Source organism: Ursus maritimus, unplaced genomic scaffold, assembly GCF_017311325.1.
Source record: "Ursus maritimus isolate PB19 unplaced genomic scaffold, ASM1731132v1 scaffold_29, whole genome shotgun sequence".
Classification (NCBI taxonomy): Eukaryota; Metazoa; Chordata; class Mammalia; order Carnivora; family Ursidae; genus Ursus; species Ursus maritimus.
The window spans coordinates 34349347-34372720 of NW_024425452.1; the positions used below are offsets into that span (position 1 = coordinate 34349347).

At 42.2% G+C, this 23374-nt stretch overlaps 1 protein-coding gene across 1 annotated transcript; it reads left to right on the forward strand.

The window, feature by feature from the left end:
* The first annotated feature begins 333 nt into the window (after positions 1-333).
* On the forward strand, positions 334-23064 carry MRAP2 (melanocortin 2 receptor accessory protein 2). Its single transcript, XM_008684885.1, has 3 exons — positions 334-628; positions 9592-9691; positions 22674-23064. Exons 1-3 carry the CDS (start codon positions 496-498, stop codon positions 23062-23064), a joined length of 624 nt encoding a protein of 207 aa, XP_008683107.1. The 5' UTR covers positions 334-495.
* The last annotated feature ends 310 nt before the right edge of the window (positions 23065-23374 follow it).

Below are 23374 nucleotides of genomic sequence, written 5' to 3' on the forward strand. Positions count from 1 at the left end.
TCATTTCATTAGCCTTTGGTTGCTTGTCTTTATTTTTGAATAGCAGGTGCTCCATATATGTATACTGTGTTGGTTCACTTCTGGTGCTGATTTTTTTTTTATTCTCTGTAGACTCTGAATATTCATGCAGGTATAGGTGATGGGGCTGAAGTTCTAAGCAGAGTCTTTGACATACTCTCTCCCTTCATTTATCAGTTATTGAAAGTCAGTTATGTACCAGGCACTGGGTTAAGTCCTAGGGGGCAGCAACAAAAGAAGACATGGTGTCTGATTTCAAAAACATTCCAGTCTAGCGGAGAGGTAAAAAGGAAACGATGGCCACTTGGTGTGAAGTATAGGCAGCCCTATTGAGGACCTCTCCCTGACCTAGTGGATGGGACCTCTCTGATGCCTTTGCCTTCTGAGCTTCTGAATGTGGTCAAGAGCTGGTAGAATATCTGTGCAGTTGAGGATGAATTAACAGGTTTTACACTTGCCTTTCTCCGTTTGTGCAGGATGGAGATGTCTGCCCAGGGATTAATCTCTAACAGAACGTCCCAGCAATCTGCACCTAATTCTGATTATACCTGGGAATATGAATATTATGAGATTGGACCAGTTTCTTTTGAAGGACTGAAGGCTCATAAATGTAAGTCTTATACAATTTTCGTTGTAAACATAATGTATTTGTCTTAACCTGTGAAATCCCCAGTGATGAATTTTCCTGAACATTCTGTCTTTTTACACAACTCTATTCTGTAACCCCCAAGTCCCAGAAAACACCCCCTTCCTAACATAGGCTGATTGCTCAGGGATGGTATTACATGAGTGACAAAGAACTTGAAAGATTTCCTTAGTGGGGGACCCTGAATCAATGTCATTCTCAAATTGAGACTCTTTTTAAAGTATTAATGATTCCAGCTCTCCCAAAGTGTGTAAGCATTTGGACCATCAAAAACATGTACAAAAGTAAAGTTTGAAACTATTATTTGAAGAACCTTCTTTTGTAACACATGGTCAACAGCAACCTTTCAGCCCTGCTGGTTTCTAGTGGGGCAATTAGAGGACAGTGGTACTGTTAGGAGTTAGTTGGACTGTTGGGTGGTCAGGGTCAGGGTCCCCAACAATGAAATGAAAATATGGAGTTGGGATAGCTAAGATAAAACAGCACTGACATTCTGTTTTGCCGCTTAACAGGACCACACTAGCCTTCTGCTTTGCAGCCTTTGCAGAAATGACTTCTGCAAAATGTCCTCAAATAAGACAAGTAACCACAAAACATTTGTCAGTTTCACAGGCAAGGTGCAGTTAAGACATAAGCCCCCAGATGTCAGAAAAAAAAAAAAAAGAAAAAAAAAAACCCATTAGCACGTAGACATTAGCGTAATAGGTAGACAGATACTTAACCAAAGCCCTGATTGGCATGACTCAGCACACCCTGAGTGCTTAAAATAGTTCTGCAAGAGAGCTCATAAAAACCCCTAAGCTAAGAAATTCCAAGGGCAACACTCCTGGGCCCCCTCCCTCTCTGGGAGCTTTATGTTATTGCTCAATAAACTTTGCTTTGCTGCCCGCCACTCTTCATCTGGTCTGCCTCTTCATTCTTTGAAGGGGCATGACCAAGAATGGGGGGTGGAGGGTGCCTGGTGGCGCAGTCGTTAAGCATCTGCCTTCGCCTCAGGGCATGATCCCAGAGTTCTGGGATCAAGCCCCACATCAGGCTCCTCTGCTGGGAGCCTGCTTCTTCCTCTCCCACTCCCCCTGCTTGTGTTCCCTCTCTCGCTGGCTGTCTCTCTCTCTGTCAAATAAACAAATAAAATCATAAAAAAAAAGAAAAAGAATGGGGGGGCGCTAAAGGCAGAGAAAATCCTACAACGATACTCTGGCTGGTCCCCAACACCCTGGTCTCCACTAGTGAGCCTGCAAAGGGCTTCAGAGTTACTCATTTACTGGATCAAGGGCTTTCTATATTTGTTCCTTAAAAAGGCATTAACTAAACCATCTATCCTTTATCCCTCAAGTGTATAGTAATAATTAAATGCTTTTCTCCTTCATTTATTGATATCTGCTCAGAATTTCTTTGTGAAATTTTTTAAAGCACATGAAATCCATTAGGACGTGCTGTCATTGATTACCTGATGGAAGGCTGTTGCTGTGAGGGTGGGAAATCATCCTCCTTCATTTACTTTAATTCCTTAATCTTTTGTTTTTCTGGGGCAATCTTTAGGTAAGGACACTTGCTTGTTAAGAATTTTAGTGGAAAGCAAAATGACTGGGAAATTGCCATATATTTCCCTACAATATGCACTTTTACAGCTCGGTGACACAAATTTTATTTTTCTATCAGCTTTCTCCTATCTCCTTCCCTTAGTTCAAGGGGCAAAGAAGACAGGTCTGCTGCTATTATATTGGTTGCTACATCTCTAGAGACAATTGAAAATCTTTTTGAGCATATTACATTCTAGAAATGATTATGGCTGACAACGATTCCTGCAAAATGTAGGCAGAAGTGTGACACGTGACACATTCGCTTTGCCCGCTATACTGTTCCTAAGGAGTGCGTTTGCTAGCTGTAGCGTTTACTTCTTCACATCAGAGAAAACCAAAATGCCCGGGCGAGTCCTTACTGTTCAGATGCAAGAGATCTGGCCAAAGTAGAGGTCCTTAGCTTCTGGAAACTGACACTATATGAGACACATAGAAAAGAATAAGAAACAAACAAAAAACACAGATATTCAGGAAAATAGAAAAGATTAAGCCAACTATTGTCTGTGTATTTTCGTATAGTCTCTTCCATTTTGAAATGCTGTGATTCTGACCTTCGCGTGTGTCTCCTTGTACTGCAGAGCAGAATTCAAAGCAAGTTAGGTGTAGGTTCAGAAAAATCGAGCAAGATATTTCAAGGGGAAGCATTTATTGAGACGAGGATAACAGTTATCTTCATTTGCTTTACCTGTAACAGATCATTCATGGCAATAGTAGTTCCATCTTAATTAGACCAAGTTCTTCTGTCTGCTGAAATAAAGAGTCCTACCTTCAAAGGGTCTTTCATCTGAGAAACAATCTCTGGTGGTTATTGTAAATTCTCCTTTTGCTCTCAGTTTTTCATCTGGTATTAAACCTTATAATGTACCAGAAGTAGACATATATCTGACATATATATGGCACCAGCAGAATAGACATTCACTCATTCATCTTTCTTTCAGCAAATATTTACTGAGCACCAGTCATGTGCGGTACTATTTTAAGAACTGGAGATACAACAGGGAACAAAAGAGGCAAAAATACCCCAGCTTATAGATCTTGCCTTCTAGTGGGAGAGATAGACAATAAATAAGTTAAGTAAACAAACCATGCCATATAGTGATAGAAAAATAAAATAGGGAAAGGAGATGTGGAGTTCAGAGGTAAAATTATACATAGAGTGGCTATGGAAGGCCTTACTGAGAAGGAGAAATTTGAGAAAAGACTTGAAGGAAGTGAGAGATTGAGTTGTAAGATATCTTGGGAAGAGCATTCCAGAAAATGCTCCATGGCAAGAATGAAATGGAAACTGCAAGGAACAATGAGGACACCAGCATGGTGCCAGGGGAGTGAATGAGGCAGGACAGCAAGAGAAGAAATCAGGGAATAGAGAAGTGGAAAAAGGTAATAGGACCTTTGAGGTCATGCTAAGGACTTTGGCTTTTTCTCTGAGATGTCATTTGGAGAAAAGGAATAACATTTGGTTTAGGTTTCAGTAAGACCTCTCTGCAGGCGGGGAAGGGAGGGGATGAGATTGGAAGCAGAAGACCAGTCAGGGGGGCTATCTCAATAGTCCAGGCAGCTGATGATGGTGGCTTGGCCATGGGGAGGGGCAGTGGAGTGGTGAGAGGTGCATAAATTTTGGATAGTTCTTAAAGATAGATCTGATAGGATTCGTAAATAGGTTGGTCATAGGGCATAATAGAAAGGGAAAAGCCAAGGATAACTGGAAGATTTGTGATCTAATTGGCCGAATGAATTGCCATGAACTGAGATGCGGAAGACTATGGGGGAAGCCAGGACATCAAGAGCTCAGCTTTGGACTTGTTAAAGTGAGACCCGTCAGACATCCAATAGGACATAGCAGGAGAGGTGTGCTGTGAAGGTGTGAATTTGAGAGTCACAGCATATAAATAATATTCAAAGTTAGAGGCTTGGTGAAAGTGTATAGACAGAAAACTGAAGAGGTACAAGAACTGAGCCCTGGCACAAGCCAGCATTTAAAAGTTGATGATGTTGTATATACGATGGAATATTACTCAGCTATCAGAAAGAACGAGTTCTCAACATTTGCTACAACATGGACGGCACTGGAGGAGATAATGCTAAGTGAAATAAGTCAAGCAGAGAAAGACAACTATCATATGATTTCTCTCATCTATGGAACATAAGAACTAGGATGATCAGTAGGGGAAGAAAGGGATAAAGAAAGGGGGGGTAATCAGAAGGAGGAATGAAACATGAGAGACTATGGACTATGAGAAACAAACTGAGGACTTCAGAGGGGAGGGGGGTGGGGGAATGGGATAGACCGGTGATGGGTAGTAAAGAGGGCACGTATTGCATGGTGCACTGGGTGTTATACACAACTAATGAATCATTGAGCCTTACATCGGAAACCGGGGATGTACTGTATGGTGACTAACATAATATAATAAAAAATCATTAAAAAAAAAAAAAAAGTAAAAGTTGATGATGTTGGGAGGAAAACAGCAAAGGAGCTAAATGGAATGTACAGAAAGGTTGGAGGAAAACAGGGCAATTGTGTTTCCTGGAAGCCAAATAAAGAAAGAGCTTCCAGGATGAGGCAGTGGTCTGTGTCAAGTGCTGCTATTAAGTCAAGTAGGTTGAGGACTGTGACTTGACTGTCGGATTTACAATGTACAAGTTATTGGCAATGATGTGAAAGTAGTCTTAGGGAGTGCGTGGGAGTAAAAGACTCAATGGAATATGGTTCAAGAAAAAAATGAGAACTGGAAATCATGCATATAGACAGATCTCTCAAGAATTTTGCTATAAAGGGAAAGAGAACTAGGACATTTTGGAAGACCTTGGCTAGGTGAGACAAGATGTTCTCAGAGAAGCAGAAGCAAAGCCTGTGAGTCAATACGTGGACACGTTTACATTTTAGCAGGACCGTTTGAGCTGCTGTATTGAGGAAAGACTGAAGGAGCACCCTCTTATTCTGAGCCATCGTGGAGGCCATATCCCATGCTTTTTTTCACATGCCAACTTGCAAATAATGCCAGCCACACACACGGATGAGTTAGCAAGAAGCCCGATCAACAACATGAGAAGCAGAGCTAGAGCTTGCGAAGGCTTGGAGTACGACGTGTCATCGGAAGCACAGTCAAAGCAAGTTCCGCAACAGCACTGTTGGCTCCGCGCCAGGAATTCATACCACAAAACTGACCCTAATGCATTAGAAACCAGAAGCGCTGTGAGGACACTCTGGCTCTCATATCCCGAATTCTCTCTTTCAGTTAAGTATTAATCCTTGTTTTTCATACAACCCCAAGATGGAAAGGTCACAACTGATTCTTAGGAGGTGGGAAGGAGGGGACTGGGATGGGGTAGTTGGCCCTAGTCTGACCCTAGAGTGGAAAAGATAATCATGGAGAAATAGGATCACACCAGTGAAAGCCCTGCCATCATCAGCTTTCTGCTCTGTTCCATCCCATTCGTTAATGGTCAGGTTGAGGGGAAGTTATTTTATTATGACACATTCCATTTAGGATTCCCCTTGGCAATGTGCTCGACCTCTTTACTGTGATGATCTCTAAATAGTTCAGTTTCTAGATGGGACACAAGTGGCTGCTGGGCTCTGTTAGAAACACTGTTGGAAGGTTTCTGTTGGTTTCCTTAACCACCTGGCCTCATCGGAGCTTCACTCTCTATAAACCTTCATTTTGAATCCTTCTCAGGGAAGGGGGCCTTGGAGAGGGCCAGGGGCTCTTCTTTCCCTATTCGACTGCCACGCCCATGTCCATGAAACTTGGTATATAAATAAAACTGCAAGAGAGTTTGGATATTCCTGGGATGAGATGGGGGATCTCTGATATTCCTTGAAAGGCACTCGGTAAGAAAGTGCCCTAGGGCCAGACCATGTGGCAGAGGATGAGGTAGAGGAAAATTAATGGAAATAATTATAGGAAGCAAAATTCTGTTTGAAGAGGACTGTGAATAAACAGAGCCACTGAAAGCATATTGTGATAGGAAATGTAGATGCCATGTTATCAAGGAAGAGTCTGGAAACGCTGTTGGATCACTGGCATTCTCAAGTTCTAACCACAGCCCCGCTTCTCCCTAGTCTGCTCCCTTATGACTTCAGGGGTGGGCTGGGACCTTCTCACGCCGCACATGGTTGCTGCCTTTTGATCAGCTCCCTGGGGTGCTAGAAAGGCAGAGAGAAGGAACTAGGCTGGGTTAAAGGCACCTGTTTTCCATCTCTGTCTACCCTGAGCTAGAGAAGGGTAGGACCGCAACGATGGCTGGAGCAATGTGAATCAACACAATTAGGTTAAATTCTCAACTGAGAACTTCAGTGTAAGTCTTGGGTGCACTGTTAGCATTTGCCTTTGCTCTGCAGGCCGTGGATGACGTCAAGCATGCCGCACCGTCACTCTCAGTACAGTGGGGCTTCACAGGTGGTGCCCCCACAACTGAGATGTTACTGCTGCGTGCTGGGTGTGTACATGTGTTTGTTATTCATCCTCCTGTCCGTTTGAGTCTTCATTTCCACTATATTATAAGGCAAAGTCTACAATTTCTATTTCTTTGCATTCTTTTTTTCTTTTTAAAAAGATTTTATTTGTTTATTTGACAGAGAGAGAGAGACAGCCAGCGAGAGAGGGAACACAAGCAGGGGGAGTGGGAGAGGAAGTAGCAGGCTCCCAGCGAAGCAGGGAGCCCAACTCAGGGCTTGATCCCAGGACCCTGGGAATATGTCCTGGGCCGAAGGCAGACACCTAACGACTGAGCCACAGGTGCCCCTGTTTTGTTAGTTTTTGTTTTTGTTTTTGTTTTTTTTTTAAGATTTTATTTGTTTATTTGACAGAGAGAGAGACAGCCAGTGAGAGAGGGAACACAAGCAGGGGGAGTGGGAGAGGAAGAAACAGGCTCCCAGTGGAGCCGGGAGACAGATGCAGGGCTTGATCCCAGGACCCCGGGATCACGCCCTGAGACGAAGGCAGGTGCTTAACGACTGAGCCACCCAGACTCCCCTTTCTTTGGCATTCTTAATCCAAGGAAAGATATGTTAGTTTTGTGTCCAGAGTGCTGAATAAACATTGTTGAATAAAAATTAACTTCTGGGCAATCCTATATGTAGAATGATATATGAATTATTCAGAGTAAATTGCTAATCTGATTTCTTTAGAAAAAGGGCAATATATAATTAGAATGATACTTTCCATTTAAACACATTTAATGTATAAGTGCTAATCATTTTTTTTTTAAAAATTTCTAAGCATCCTCCCTGCAATCTCAAGTAGGTAAACTTCTTAGAATAGATCAGAAGTATAAAATATTTTTAGCCATTCTGACTGGTGTGAGGTAGTATTTCATTGGCGAGGATGCAGAGAAAGGGTATCCCTCTTACACTGTTCATGGGAATGCAAGCGGGTTCAGCCACTCTGGAAGACAGTATGGAGCTTCCTCAAGAAGTTAAAAATAGAACTACCTTACGACCCAGCAATTGCACTATAGGTATTTACCCAAAGGATACAAACGTAGTGATCTGAAGGGGCACCTGCACCCCAATATTTATAGCAGCAATGTCCACAATAGCCAAACTATGGAAAGAGCCCAGATGTCCATCAACAGATGAATGGATAAAGAAGACGTGGTATATATACAATGGGATATTACTCAGCCATCAAAAAAAAAAAAAATCTTACCATTTGCAATGACATGGATGGAACTAGAGGGTATTAGACTAAGCGAAATAACTCAATCAGAGAAAGACAATTATCGTGTATGATGTCACTCATATGTGGAATTTAAGAAACAAAACAGAGGATTATAGGGGAAGGGAGGGAAAAATAAGGGACGATGAAATCAGAGAGGGAGACAAACCGTAAGAGATTCTTAACCATAGGAAACAAACAGGGTTGTTGGAGGGGAGTTGGGAGGGGGGATGGGGTAACTTGGTGATGAGCATTAAGGAGGGCACTTGATGAAATGAGCAGTGGGTGTTACATGCAACAGATGAATCACTAAACTCTACCTCTGAAACTAATAATACACTATATGTTTATTGAATTTAATTTTTTTAAAAAAGTAAAAAAAAGAAAGAATATGTAAAATAATTCAACTTTAGTGCCTCCCCCAGATTTGAGACCTTATAATGTATGTGCCAGTTTGTGTAGACAATCCAGTCTCATCCTTACCTGAAGGACATACACTGTGACTATTACCCAAGACAGGATCAAGGAAGGGCCCATGTAGAGAAGCATAAATGCGTCATGGGGTTCAAAGGAGGGAGAAAACACATCAGTTGGGGAAGTTAGTCCAGGCCTTGTGAGGGAGATGGTGTAGAATGGGCTTTGAAGGATGGCTAGACTTTCATTAGGTCTATGTTGGGGTAAGTTGTTCCAGCCAGGTGAGGGTAACAGCCCCTGAAAAGGTGTGGATTTAAGGAAGTTATGGCTAAGAGTTAAAGTAAATACAGGGACACAGTGTTCGCTTGTTAATTGGAAACATGGGTTTTAAAGTACAGGTAAACTGGGAGAAACTGATAATTTTAACTGTAATAACTGGCAAATATGGGGTACATTTTTCTCAGATGCCAGACTTTGTAGAAAGTGCTTTACATATGGAATCTCTTATAATGTGGAAAAGTTGGGCCTATTTTTGCCACAGAGTTTTTTGTTTGTTTGTTTGCTTTGTTTTGTTTTTGCTTTGCTGAAGAATTTTTTATAAAGGAGCAATATTAACAGAGTTGTTACAAAGTAGGTTTGCACAGAGATGAGACAGAGGGAAAGGTAGGAGACTGGGAGAATACTCAGGAGGTCATTCGTATGTTCTCCTCAAGAAGTAATGAGGGCTTGAGTTATTCCAGCATGAATATAAGTGAAAATACCAAATTCGGTTGGTTTGAATAAGAATTCATTTTTTTTTAATTAAGTAGGCTCCACGCCCAGTGTGGGGCTTGAATTCACGACTTTGACATCAAGAGTCGCGTACTCTACCGACCGAACCAGCTAGGCAACCCCAGAATTTATTTTAAATTTCGTATTGCAGGCTCTGCTAAAAAGGGTATTTTCTAACTCAGGACACTTCAGTGGAATATTAAGGACATAGATGGTCTATCTTCTGTCCTAAGTTCCTTCATTAAGATATGGAAACCAAGAATCAATAAGGCCAAGCCTCTCCATGTTATCTGAGACAGAAACCTGGAGGCTTGCAGGCTCTTCCCTCTGCCTCATTCCCCACATCCTATCTATCCCCAGTTGGCTAATGGGTCAATATTGTCTTATCAGATTGTTGACTTTCTTCTCTTATTTCGCATAACAAAAGCTCAGATTCCTTGAATGTTCAAGTTTTAAGCTCCTATGAAATACTAATCCCAGTGTTAACTGTTTACAGATTCCATTGTGATTGGATTTTGGGTTGGTCTCGCTGTGTTCGTGGTTTTCATGTTTTTTGTGCTGACTTTGCTGACCAAGACAGGAGCGCCACACCAAGAGTAAGTTTGGGTCTTTCCTAAATACCTTTTAAGCCCCATGGGTAACTAAATAAACAGACATACTATTCAGGGCTGGGGTTGCTTCCAGTGGTGGAAAAAAGGGGGCTGGTTATGGATTTACTGCCTGGACCCAGTTGCCTTGGGATCCTCCTGGTGCTTTCCCTCTTGTCTCTGGGGCTTGTTTTCAAGAGGACCCTTGTGAACCGAGGTTTCACACTGATCAGGCCTGATTTTTATTTTGAAATGTTTATTAATTAGGATGTATTTTCTCCTTACTCCCAAAAGAATTTAGATGACTCAAGACCAAAAACAGTGGGGGGGGGGGAAGACCGTAGCAAAATGGGATGAAAACCAGTTTTAAAAAACATTTCAAGGAGCAGAGAAATAGTTATAAGTGGGTACTTGGTTGAATTAATTATTGACAATAAACAGTGAGTTCAACACCGAGCTTCCTTGAAGCTAGGATACAAAGAGAAACACCAGGGATTACATAATTCTCGGGATAGGATAATGAACATTTGTGTTGGGCTTTGGATTTATGGAGGAAATTATTACATGGCACTTAAAGAACACTGAGTAACATCAGAAGGTATTTGCTCAGTTGGAGATTGCAAAAACTCAGGAATGTTTTAGAGGATTTTTATTATCCCAATTCTTCAAACAAAGCAAAAAATAACATGATGTGGGATATCTTTTTAGTCAGTCCCAGCCCGCGGAGATAGCACACTCCAGCTTCGGTCATTGGAAGAGCTTTTGATGAAGGGGCTATCCAGGAGCTTGTGGTCAGGTGAGAGGACAGCCCGACGGGACAGTGCAGGACCCCCGGGCTAGCACCACCGAGGAGCAGGTGCCACCCCAGATCTGAAGGGGACCCAGGAGTCCTGTGGAAAGGGTGGCAAAAGGAGCTATGACGTTGGGTTGAAGGACACAGCTAGCCGGATGAGACCTCTCAGGGAGGGAGCCTCAAAATAAGTACCAACTCCTTATTTTCCTTCCTCCTTCCACCTCTCACCATTGCTCACCAGTGGCCGACCACAGTGGCACAGCCAGCAGCCAGTCGCCATCAGAGGTCAGTTTTCTAGGGCACAGAGCACACAGCAGCATGCGGAATGACAAAGAGTGACCCGGGAGAGTGAATGAAGAAACGTAGCACAAATCCTACCATTTTACGTCTGGTTGCTCTCTTAGTCCTCACAGCCTGGCGGCAGGATGCTCAGTGTTGAATCTCGTCACATCTCTCCGGCGGCTGTTCGGTCTTCAGCCTGCACTTGCACTCTACCAAGTGCCTGGGTAAAGACAGCGGTTCTACTCTTCCCTCAGCTATTTTCAGACATCAAGATGTAGAAAAAAAATTAAACACGTTTTAAATGAAAGGAAAATAACATTTTATTGAAGCCTATGAAGACATCTGGTTGAGAATCTCTTTAACAGCCACTAAAAAGCCACTAAAAAGATAGGGACCTTCCCTTTCTTCTGTGGTCCTCACAAAAATCTGCGCATGCCTTTGCTTCTCTTATACTGGTCCAGGGAATGTGAAGATACCGTGTGGGTTGCAACAGGAGTTAAGAAAAGCTGAGGACAAACTCAGATTAGGGAAGATTCATACAGTGGTCAGTGAACAACAACACTTATCTTCCTTTTCTTCAAAGAATACAGGTGGATTTTCATAGGACTGTTGGGATTATTTACTTGATACAGGATGCAGGGGATCTTCATGGTTGACAACACCCCACCCCCAAATAAAACATGACTTCACGTAACGATTCATTTTACGCATCAACTTGTCGAGGCCATGAAACTTGGATATTTGATCAAATATTATTCTAAGTGTTTCTGTGTTTATTTTTTCAATGAGATTAACATTTAAATCAGTAGACTCTGAGTAAAGCAGATCATGTTCTGTAACGTGAATGGGTTTCATCCAATCACTGGAAGGTCTTCCTTGAAAGAGAATGACATCTCTCAAGCAGAAAGGAATTCTTAGAAGATCACACTGCAACTCTTCCCTGGGGTTCCAGCCTGCCATCTTACCTGGCAGATTTTGGACTTGCTAGCCAAAGTCCATGGACCAATAGCTTAAAATAAATCTCTCTCTCTCTCAGTAATTAGACACGCGCACACACACACACACACACACACACACACACACTCCTGTTGTTTTTGTTTCCCTGGAGCCCTGACTGATACATTTCCTTAATATGTCATGGTGACCCTGGATAGCTGAGACTTGCATTTCCAATCTTTCAATTGGCAGTTCAGTCCTATTGCTAGATGGTTCTGAATAATCTCAATGAAAGAACAGCGGTTATTGTAACTCTATGCTTTTAATGAGGTTAAGGAGAAAGTCTAACCTGTTTTTGACTTTAATAAAATAATGGATCAGCCCTCAGGGCCACATTTTAAATGCTTTTTTGAGTCTGAGGCAGTATAAGATATGGCGTTTGGTTGCACTATATCATAATAGGCAACTGAAAGAAACAGACATGAGGCAAACTCCCTAAGTGGATCAGCTAAAAAAGCTTTTGGATCTTAGTACAGTTGACATGTACTTGGCAGAAAGTTTCTCTAAAAGAGACATTATTTTTCCCACTCAGTCAACTTTAATATAAAACAACCAATTTAAGCTTCCCCGTGTGATAATTAGGCATGGAGGAAAGAATGATAAATCATTGAGAATAATAAGAGCTTTTTTTTTTAATATTTACCATATGTTAGGGTCTACTCATCACTTTATATGTATAATCTCACCAAGTCCTCATGGGAAGATGAAGTAAACCCTGTAAGCGTTCCAACTTAACAGATGAGAAAAATGAATCACTTGTCTGAGGTCTCACAGGTAAAAACAACTGTTGGTCCGAGCCTCAAAACTAAAGCCTCTTTGACCCTGAAGCTCCTATTATTAACCCACTATATGAAATGATCTCATATGGGTAATTTTTAATCTCTTCCTTCTCCTGAACTAGATACTAGCGTGCAATCGCGTTCATTTCCTTCTGTCACATCTTGGACCACGCGTGGGCTCTGGAGTCAAACATTTCCAGATTGACTTACTGAGCCCTTGAGCTGGAACCTTAACTTCCCTTTGCTTGAGATTCCTCATTTGTAAAAATAAAATAGTATCTGCCTCCTGGGATTCTTGTAAAGGTTCCGTGAGCTGATGCCTGTAGAATGGCTGGCACAGGCTGGATTCACAGTGGTACTCAGCGAAGGTTAGTCCATCCCTGGTGTGCTGGTGGTCGTCCTGCTGAGAGCTGGGGGACTAGGTAAACGGGAGGAGGGAGAAGAACAAGCAACCCACGCTGCCATGGGACAGCCAGGCGCCGAGCATTCACATTGTATCTGCACTTGGGAGCCTCCTCTTGGGTGTGTCTCTCAGGCAAATGGCGGGATGATTTTAGAAAGGAGGCTAAGGAGAGAGTCTTGGTGATGGGCTGGAAGAACTGACGTGTCTGAATTCTGACTGCTTTATGTATCAGGCTCTCTGGGTGGTTTGTCACAAAGAACAGTTATTCGTCAAGTAAGATATCAGGCAGCATCCTTTTGGAATAGAACTCCGACACTGGTTAAGATCCCTGATCAAGTCTGCAAGTTCAGAATGCACTAGTGCTAAGTCTACTGCCTGATTCTTTTTCTCCGTGGAATTATTTCAGGGCAGGATGTGCATCTCTTTGAAAGTAGTAAGACACAAGGATGGCACATATGACAACCTGTGCCTCTCCTCCTTGTGCCCGTGCCCACAACAGACGTCACTAATCAACTGTGCTATCTACCTTCAGAGACTTGACTTGGCCTCAGAATTGTTTCCAAAACATCACTTTGGGGGCACTTGGGTGGCTCAGTTGGTTAAGCATCTGACTCTTGATTTTGGCTGAGCTCATGATCTCAGGATCCTGAGATCGAGCCCTAAGGGGCTTTGTACTCAGCGGGGAGTCTGTTCCAAATATCTTTCTCTCCCTCTGCCTCTCCCCTACTGCGCTCACATGTGGGCTCATGCGTGTTCTTGCTCAAAATAAATAAATAAATCTTTAAAAAACAAGACAAAACACCACTTCAGGAAGCCATCAGGACTCAATCACAGTTTACCCAAGAGAGAATATGTATTTGCCATCCCTGGCTGGACCTTCATTTAACAGTGTTGGATGGTAGGAGTTGAGATCCATTCACTACACAGAGCCAATGGCATTGCAATAAAATGGGCAAGTTGTTTCCCTGAAGATTTCAAATTGGGATATTAGCGTAAGAACTTCAATTCTGGAGTCATTGACTTCCCAATGGCTTTTGTGAAGTGGGAATGTATAATAATCAGACTAGGTTATGAGAAGGTAACAAACAGCTCCTCAAATCTCAGCATGACACAACAGACGTTTATTTCTTAATCAAGCTACATGTTTGCCGAGGGTCAGCACCGGGTGGACAGAAGCTTCTCGACTTGTATCTGCACTGTCTCCAACACTCAGCCTCCTGGGTTACTATAACAGGGAAGAGCATCTGTGGAGATCTCACACCTGACCTTCTGTTCTTCAGCCAGGAAGTGGCACACATCCCTTCCTCTCACAGCTCATTGGCCAGAACTAGCCACACCCACAGAGTGCCCAGGCTGAGAAGGGTAATCTGGGGGCCCAGAAGAAGAGGACCAGGTACTGGTGAGCACTAGTAAAGTATATCACAGAGGAAAAAAGACCATTATAAAGCTGACATCACCTTTCTTAAAAGCTTTTAGGCCCAAGAAACAGCTTTAATGGGGATTATTTTTCTTATGGAATATTTGCTGTTGTGTGTGTGGGGAGAAAACCCCCTCTTACCTGGATCCTTTATGGACGATGAAGATAGAAAGAAGCATTTCCTCCTGCTTTCTCAGCTAAGGAGCCATTTACTCTGTGTGCTGTCTTGTTAAAGCATTATAGCCCCATTATCATAAATCTGCCAGAGAGACAGTAATGGAAAAGGCTTGGATCACATTTTTATGTTGAATATTTTGGACTTCCTAAAAAAACTATCAAACCCCAGGTATCATATGCCTCAAATACCCGCCTTTTGTAGCCTTTGCTAAGTGCACCTTGTCCAAGCGGGGGTATTCTTCATTTAGGAGTGAGTGCAGAATTGCTTGTGACCTTATAAAAACGGAAATTACATTTTACCTTGAATTGCAATTTACCCAAATATGGCACTCACTAAAGGATGGGTACAGTGCACCTAAAAGCTAATAGCAAGAAAATGTCAGTGCTCAATAATGACCAAGGCCACCAGAACTAGCTGGCAAAGTGCAGACATAGTGTGTATTCCCGAGGAAGCCCTGACATTTCAAGAGGTCTACCACTATCAACAGGAAGAAAATCTGACTATGTCATGTATCAGATTCAATTACTTTTAATTTCCCATCAGTTAAGTGGTGGTTACTGAGTGCACAGCTGTGGCTTGCCCAGGTTGCCCAGGTTGTTCTAATGTAGTGACCTCTTTCTTGCCCCAGATAGACTGACATCTTCCTAGCAAGTGAGAGCTAGCAACTAAAGCCAAGAAAAGGCATGCCCACACCCAGACAGAAGGGTTGGGTTGGCACCTCTAGGGCTTGTTACATGAGACAAAGCTTTCAGCACAGGCTATGGTTCCATAAATATTAGTGGTTATTATTGTTTTCTCATTAGTTGTTAATCACAGAGATTTCACTCTTAGAAGGTCTTTGTTTAGCTTAACACATCGGTAAAAGACCACTGGGAATGACATCTAGAAGTACGGACTGCCCACCGCTTTTCATGAGCCCGTCAAACCTGAAGACAGTCGTGGGCATGCTAAGACTTAGCAGAACAGCTAAAACTTCATTTGTAAAAAATTGTAATAAATCTGAAAAAATCCCTAGAGGAATAACTTGGAGCATTACAGGTGTTTTCCTTCTCCAGGTGGAGGTGAGAAGTTCTGTCCACCTGACCTATCTTTTGGGTCACGGAGGAAGGGGCACAGTGCTTACCACTGGGGGTGACTGTGTTTTTCATGGGACCAGGGCTTTGGACCACCCGCAGATGCAGCTGCTTGGTATACTCATTGAGGGTCTAATGACTGCAAGACCCTTTGGGAGCTGCAAAGATGAACAAAGTACAGCAGGGCAGTGCAGAGGAGAAGAAGGGCTGTGGGTAAATAGCTCTGCCCCGAGGCAGGAAGAGATGCATCTTGTCAGGGAAGTACAGTAGGAGAGAAGGGACAGATTCCTTCCCATTGGGAGATCAGAGAGTCTCCCTAGAGACAGTGACGTTTGCGAAGAAGGTATTTGACTTTGACAGACAGACGGGTGACAGGCACAAGCAAAGCACAGAGAGGGACAGACCTGAGTGCATCTGGGGACAGTCAGGTGCCGCGTGGCGGGACCGTGGGGTTAGCAAGGGGACTGGTGGGAGAGCACACCAGAAAGACCGGGTGGTGCAAGGGTGGGGAGCCTGAGCTGTCAGGCAGAGCGTCTGGGGAGTCGGTGAAAGTTCGTGAGCAGGGGAGTGTCATAGGAGTACTGCCAGTCAGCTCAGGTGCCAGAGGACTGGGTGTTAGAGGCTCTCTGTTCAGGTAGAGAATTCCCCAGGGACAGAGAATACATGACACAACCCATGGAGAGAAGGAAAAAACCAAGAATCAGGACAGTCTGAACAGTCTTTTTATTCTGGCTGGTGGAGTTCAGTAAGGTTGCAACGAATAGGCTAAGTCCCAACTGCATTTCTTACAAGATGAAAATGAGGAATAACAAACGTCTAAAGCAAATAAATAAAACATGATTTCAAGGTTCAGTTTCCTCTCAAAATAAATTATTGTAATTTTTAAGAAGTTAAGATGACATAGGAGACCTTCTCTTGAACATACTAGCGAGATCATCAACTTCATGATGATAAGATCGGGAATAGGTGGAATGGAACAACAACGATTAAAAATGCTGTAATTACTGGTGATTCTAAATTTTCTGACAGATTGCTTGGTCTGCTCAGGCTGCTATGGCAGAGTACCATAGACCAGAAGGCTTATAAATGACAGAAATCTGTTTCTTACAGTGTGTGGAGGCTGGGAAGTTCAAGAGCAAGGTACTGGCATATTCGGTATCTGGTTCCTATGGCAGACTTTTCACTGTGTCCTCACGTGAAGGAAGGAGCGGGGACCTTCTGGGGCCTCTTTATCCCATTCATTAAGGTTAAGTCTCCTTTTCCGAAGGCCCCACCTCCTAACACCATCACACGAAGGAGTAGATTTCAACATGTCAATTTTGGAGGGACACAGACATTCAGCCTATAGCACAAATATTCTTCAGTATTCCCTCTTTTCCTTGTGATAACTTATGACATGGTATTAATTACTAGTCTAGTAAACATCTCAAGGTTTCTCATTCTTTCAGTGTTTCAGTTTTTGAAACATATGGCTTCTGGCTTTAACTATAATTTTAATCAAGGTAGAATTTAAGATGTTTGACCCTTGTAGTTTTTCGTTTTCCCAGGTGTAACCAAAGCCGTAGGAGAAAAGTTGACTTTAAACTCTCTTAACTGGTCTAATAGGTGCCAGAGAGCATTGTTTTTCCCTGTGCCAGCTGAATTTGAGAGGATGAGAAAGTCAGAACTAGCTCTCTTCTCTTTGGGAGCATAACAACCCATAGAGCAGTCCTCAGACCATCTACAGGCTGGAGAGACATCCTTAGCAACGTGGCACGTGTTACTTTCCTAAAAACGAAATTAAGACAACATCCAGCTGCAGACCCCCCTGCCTAATTAGTGAGAATCCTTTGATATTCACTGTGTTACATGCATAAGAATATTTTTGGGTGTGACTCATGAGGGCTAGGCTGCTTTAAAATATGGGTAACCGCTGAGGGGCAGTATTTTCACTGGCTTTCCTTGAAGCCGTCGTACCAATAAGTGGCAGGAAGTCTTCCTCATGGAACTTGAGCCCCTGCACCCTCCAAGCCTGGCCAGCTGTAGAAGTGCAAGATGCCCCTTTTTAGTAGCTTTATGCTATATGGGTTCCAAGGACCTATGTGGGAAGGCGCTGTGGAAGACTGTGGACCAGAACTTGAGGATGTGGAGAGCCCGGGAGGGGGCAGAGGCAGGGTGTTTCCCTTCCCCAGTACTCGGTGCAGGGCAGACCTGGACGTGACTACTTCGTAGGACCTCCTGTATCTCTCACTCTAGAGTCCACACTCCGGATCTCTCTATGAATAGGCCATCTCTTATTAAGGCTCACCTGCTCTTAACGCAGCTGGGTATGCTGCCCTTGAATTAATTTCTGGCCCTGTAAGAACTATAGAGAGGCCTTCTGCCAAGGCAAAGGTTGATTTAGATTCAAGATCTCTTCATCATTCATTCATTTAAGAGAAATTTATTGAACAGCTATTATATGCCTGATACTTTGCTATGTGCCGGGAACATAAGCAAGAAACGCACGGTACCTGCCCTCGAGAGATCATAATATTAATGAGGCTGCCAGACAAGAAATCAGTGTAATACAGAGTGAGAAAACAGATGGAGAGAAGCACCCAGTCCTCAAGGAGAACTCAGATCTGGAGGAGTCTGGGAAGACTTCTAGCAGAAGGTGGCACCATACATAATTCATGAAGGGCCAAGAGGTGATAGGTAGGGGGGTTCCAGTTCCAATAATGGCAGAGTAGCTTTCTTTAAATTACCTTGCAGATAACCATTATAAAATTTAGACAAAATGTAAAGAATGACTAATGGCAGGCATTGGAGACTAAATATTGGCAGATAAAAATAGAAGGGCTTTTGGCTCTTGAAAGGAGGAAACTTCATTGATTTGTGTCTATGGTTTTATGGCTTTCCACCTGAAGTCTTCCAATTACAAGCATGGTTTATTTTTCCATACACTAAGGTCTTCCATTTGCAGTGTCTTAAAATTTTCAGTATATAGGTCTTCCACATCCTTTGTTGTTTTTTTTCCCTAAGTATAGTCATACCTTCTAGATACTGCAGGTTTGTTTCCAGGCCACTGCAATAAAGGAAATACTGTAATAAAGTGAATCAGATGAGTTTTTTTTTGGTTTCACAGAGCATATTAAAGTTATGTTTACATTGTACTGTAGTCTGTTAAGTCTACAATAGCATTAAATAGCATTATGTCTAAAAATTAAATGTACATACTTTAATTTAAAAGTACTTTATCGCCAAAAAAATACTAATTGTCATCTGAGCTTTTACCAAGTCGTCTTTTTGCTGATGGAGGGTCTTGCTTCAGTGTTGATGGCAACTCTGACTGATCAGAGTGGTGGTTGCTGAAGGTGGGGGTGGCTGGGCAATTTCTTACAGTAAACATGAAGTTTGCCGCATCGATTGACTCTTCCTTTCACAAACAATTTCTCTGTAGCATTCATGCTGTTCACTAGCCTTTTACGTACAGTAGAACTTCTTTCAAAACTGGAGTCCCTCCTCTCAAACCCTGCTGCTGCTTTATCAACTAAGCTTATGTAATATTCTAAATCCTTTGTTGTCATTTCAACAATCTTTATAGCCTCTTTACCAGGAGTCCACACCATCTCAAGAGTCCACTTTCTTTGCTCATCCATAAGAAACAGTTCCTCATCCTTTGAAGTTTGGATCACGGAATTGTAGTAATTCAGTCCCATCTTCAGGCTCCACTTCTGTTACAGCTCTCTTGCTATTTCCACCACCTCTGCAGTCACTTCCTCCACTGAAGTCTTGAACCCTTCAAAGTCATGCATGAGGGTGGGAATCACCTTCTTCCAGACTCCTGTTCATGTTGATTTTTTTTTTTTACCTCTTTTCATATATTATGAATGTTTTTAATGGCATCTAGAATGGCGAAGCCTTTCCAGGAGGTTTTTACTTGTCTTTGCCTAGATTCACCAGAGGAATCACTATCTGTCACAGCAATCGCCTTATGAAATGTATTTCTTAAAAAGTAAGACTTGAAAGTCAAAATTTCTCCTGATTCATGGGCTGCAGAATGATGTCATGTTAGCAGGCATGAAAATGACATGAATCTGGTTTTTGTACATCTCCATCAGAGCTCTTGGGTGACCAAGTACATTGTCAGTGAGCAGTAATATTTGGAAAGGAATCTTTATTTTGAGCAGTAGGTCTCAACAGTGAGCTTAAGATATTCAGATATGACATCCGTGTTGTAAACGGATGTGCTGTCACGTAGGCTTCGTTGTTCGTTTATAGAGCACAGACAGAGGAGGGTTAGCGTCATTCCTTAGCAACACAGGATTTCAGAGTGGTGCATTACCAGTGACTTCAATTTAGAGTCACCAGCTGTGTGCTAGCCCCTAACAAGAGAGTCAGCCTGTCCTTTGAAGCTTTGAAGCCAGGCATTGACTTCTCTTCTGTAGCTATTAAAGTCCTAGATGTCATCTTCTTCCAATAGAAGGCTGTTCCATCTACACTGAAAATCTGTTGTTTAGTGTAGCCGCCTGCACTGATGATGTTAGCTCGATCTGCTGGATAACTTGCTGCAGCTTCTGCATCAGCCCCTGCTGCTTTATCCTGCACACTGATGTTATGGAAATGGCTTTTTTCCCTTATATGTCATGAACCAACCTTTGCTAACTTCAGACTTTCCTTCTGCAGCCTCCTTACCTCTCTCAGTCTTCATAGAACGGTCCTTGCTCTGGATTAGACTTTGGCTGAAGGGAATGTTGTGGCTGGTTTGATCTTCTATCCAGGCCACTAAAACTTTCTCCGTATCATCATTAAAGCTGTTTCACTTTCTTATCATTGGTGTGTTCACTGAGGAAGGACTTTTAATTTCCTTCAAGAATGTTTCCTTTGCATTCACAACTTAGTTAACTGTTTGACATAAAAGGAATAGCTTTTGGTCTATCTTGGTTTTTGACATGCCTTCCTCAGCGTACTTAACCATTTTTAGCTTTTGATTAAAAGTGGCAGACGTGTAACTCTTCCTTTCACTTACACTCAGGGGCATTATACAGTTATTAATTGGCAAAATTTCAGTATTGTTCTGTCTCAGGAAATAGGGAGGCCCCAGGAAAGGGAGAAATATAGGGAAGTCTGGTCAGTGAAGCAGTCGGGACACAACATTTATCAATTGAGTTTGCCATCCCGTGTGGGCGTAGTTCAGGGTGCCCCAAAACCAATTTAGTAGAGTAACATTAAAGATCACTGATCACAGATCACCATAACAAAAATAATAATAATGAAAACATTTGAACTATTATGAGAATTATTGACATGTGACACAGAGACACAAAGTGAGCACATGCTGTTGGAAAAATGGGGCTGATAGACTTCCCAGACACTGGGTTGCCACAAACCTTCAATTTGTAAAAAACAGTATCTGTGAAGGGCAATGAAGTGAAGGGCAATAAAATGAGGTATGCCTGTATTCTATTTTTTTTATGCTATTGTGAATGGAATTTTTTCTTACTGTCTGTTACTGTGTCTAAGGTCAATTGAAAGGGAAGTCTTTTAAACAACAGTGGTGTATCAACTGGATAAACATAAAAATGAACCTTGACCCCTATTTCAACTTGGATCATATGCCCATAGTAAAAGCTCCTAGAAGAGCTCTATCCAAGAGAACTTTTGTGATGTTATAACTCTTCTCTGTGATGTCCAATTAGGTAACCCTCAGACACATGTAGATATGAGCACTTGAAATGTGGGTAATATAATGGAGATACTGAATTTTAAATTTTACTTAACTTAAATTTAAATACCCACCTGTGGCTAGCAACTATTGTATTGGACAGCCTACTTCTAGAAAACAGCATGGGAGAATATTTTCATGAATTTAGCATAGGCAATTATTTCCTAGAGATAATATAAAAAGCACTAAATATAAAATAAAAAAATTGATAATTTGAACTTAACTGAAATTTAAAGCTTCTTCTCATCAAAAGACATCTTAAAAAATGAAAATACAAGTCACAGATCAGGAGAAAATGGACTTGTATTCAAAATGTGTTACAAGACTATCCCAAATCAGTAACAAAAACAATCTGATTTTTAAAATGTGCAAAAGACTCATACAGACACTTCACAAAAGAAGGTAAACCAATAGCCAACAAGCACATGCAAAGATGCTCAACATTGCTAGATATCAGAGAAATGCACATTCAAATCCTGACAAGATGCCATTTCTCTCCCACTAGCATGACCAACATTGAAAAGACTGACAACACCAAATGTTGACAAGGATGTGGAGTAACTGGAACTCTCATACTTTGTGGTGAGGGTGTAAAATGGCCTGACCACTTTGGAAAACTGCAGTTTCTTAAAGAAAGTCAAGCACAGATTGATATGACCCAGTAATTCTACTCTTAGGTATTTACCGTAGAGCAATAAAAATGTATATCTACAAAGAAACTTACCCAGAATGTTCTTAGCAACTCTAATCACAACAGTGCCAAACTGTCAACAACCCAAATACCCTTTAATAGGAGAACAAATAAACGGTTGTAGTGTACTTATATGATGAAATTTCACTAAGCAAGAAGGACAAACTATTGTTACATGCAACAACATGGATGGATCTCAAAAAAAATTATACTGAGCAAAAGAATCCAGACACAACAGGCTATATGTTGTATGAATTTGTATGAATTTCAAAAACAGGCTAAATTAGCTTGTGGTGTTAAGAATCAAACATTACCTGTAGGAGGTGGAAATTGAAAGTTCAAGAATAGGCAAAGCTTATCAATAGAAATCGAAATCAAGGCAGTGTTACCTAAAGGGGGTAGAAATTGAATGGAAGGAAACTTTCTAGGAGATTATTCATTTGAGAGAGAGAGAGAGCATGTGTGCAGGGGGGAGAAGGTCAGAGGGAGAGGGAGAGAATCTCAAGCATACTCCACACTGAGTGCGGAGCCCAATGCAGGGCTCAATCTCAGGAACCTGGGATCATGACCAGAGCTGAAACCAAGAGTCAGACACTTACCCAACTGAGCCATCCAGGTGCCCTCCAAAATCATGATTTCTGCAGGCGAATGAGCTGGTGTGTAAGCAGTCTTTTCTTTTCCTTCTCTTTACAGCAATGCAGAATCTTCAGAGAAAAGATTCAGAATGAATAGCTTTGTGTCAGACTTTGGAAGACCACTGGAGCCAGATAAGGTGTTTTCTCGACAGGGCAATGAAGAATCTAGGTCTGTCTTTCATTGCTACATTAATGAAGTGGAACACTTGGATAGGGCTAAAGCGTGTCAGCAGACCACAGTCCTTGACAGCAGTGTTCAACTCCAGGAAGCCATTAGAAGCAATGGGCAGCCAGAGGAGGAGCTCAACAGGCTCATGAAGTTTGACATCCCCAACTTTGTGAACACAGACCAGGACTCCTTTGGGGAGGTTGATCTTCTGATTTCAGAACCACCTGTTGTTCTAGAAAATAAGCCAGTTTCCCAGACCTCACACAAAGACCTGGATTGAGAAACTACTCTGTAAAGTGTCTTCCTGAAGATGTTGGGTCTGTCTTTGTAAAGCAAGAAATCTCCATTCACCAAAATTGTTGGTGTGGTTGGGTGGGAGGGTTATGAGTGACAGAGCCAGAAAGAGAGAAGAGAGCCGCCTCAGAAAAGAGGTAAATAAGCTGAGTTTCTATGCCTTTCAACACAGTTCAGGCTTCTTGGGGAATAAAGTATTTACACAGTTTCATCTTCCTTGTTGAAAAATTTGGCCACATACTCAGTGTCAACGTTCTTGAGTGGGGGTTCGCATACTGCATTCCGGTCACTACCAT

What these genes read in the sequence shown, in the direction of transcription:
- MRAP2 (XM_008684885.1), top strand. Translation starts at nt 496, where the DNA reads ATGGAGATGTCTGCCCAGGGATTAATCTCTAACAGAACGTCCCAGCAA. An exon ending in AGGACTGAAGGCTCATAAAT is followed by an intron (nt 629 to 9,591) that starts GTAAGTCTTATA and finishes AACTGTTTACAG; the next exon opens with ATTCCATTGTGATTGGATTT. An exon ending in ACAGGAGCGCCACACCAAGA is followed by an intron (nt 9,692 to 22,673) that starts GTAAGTTTGGGT and finishes TTCTCTTTACAG; the next exon opens with CAATGCAGAATCTTCAGAGA.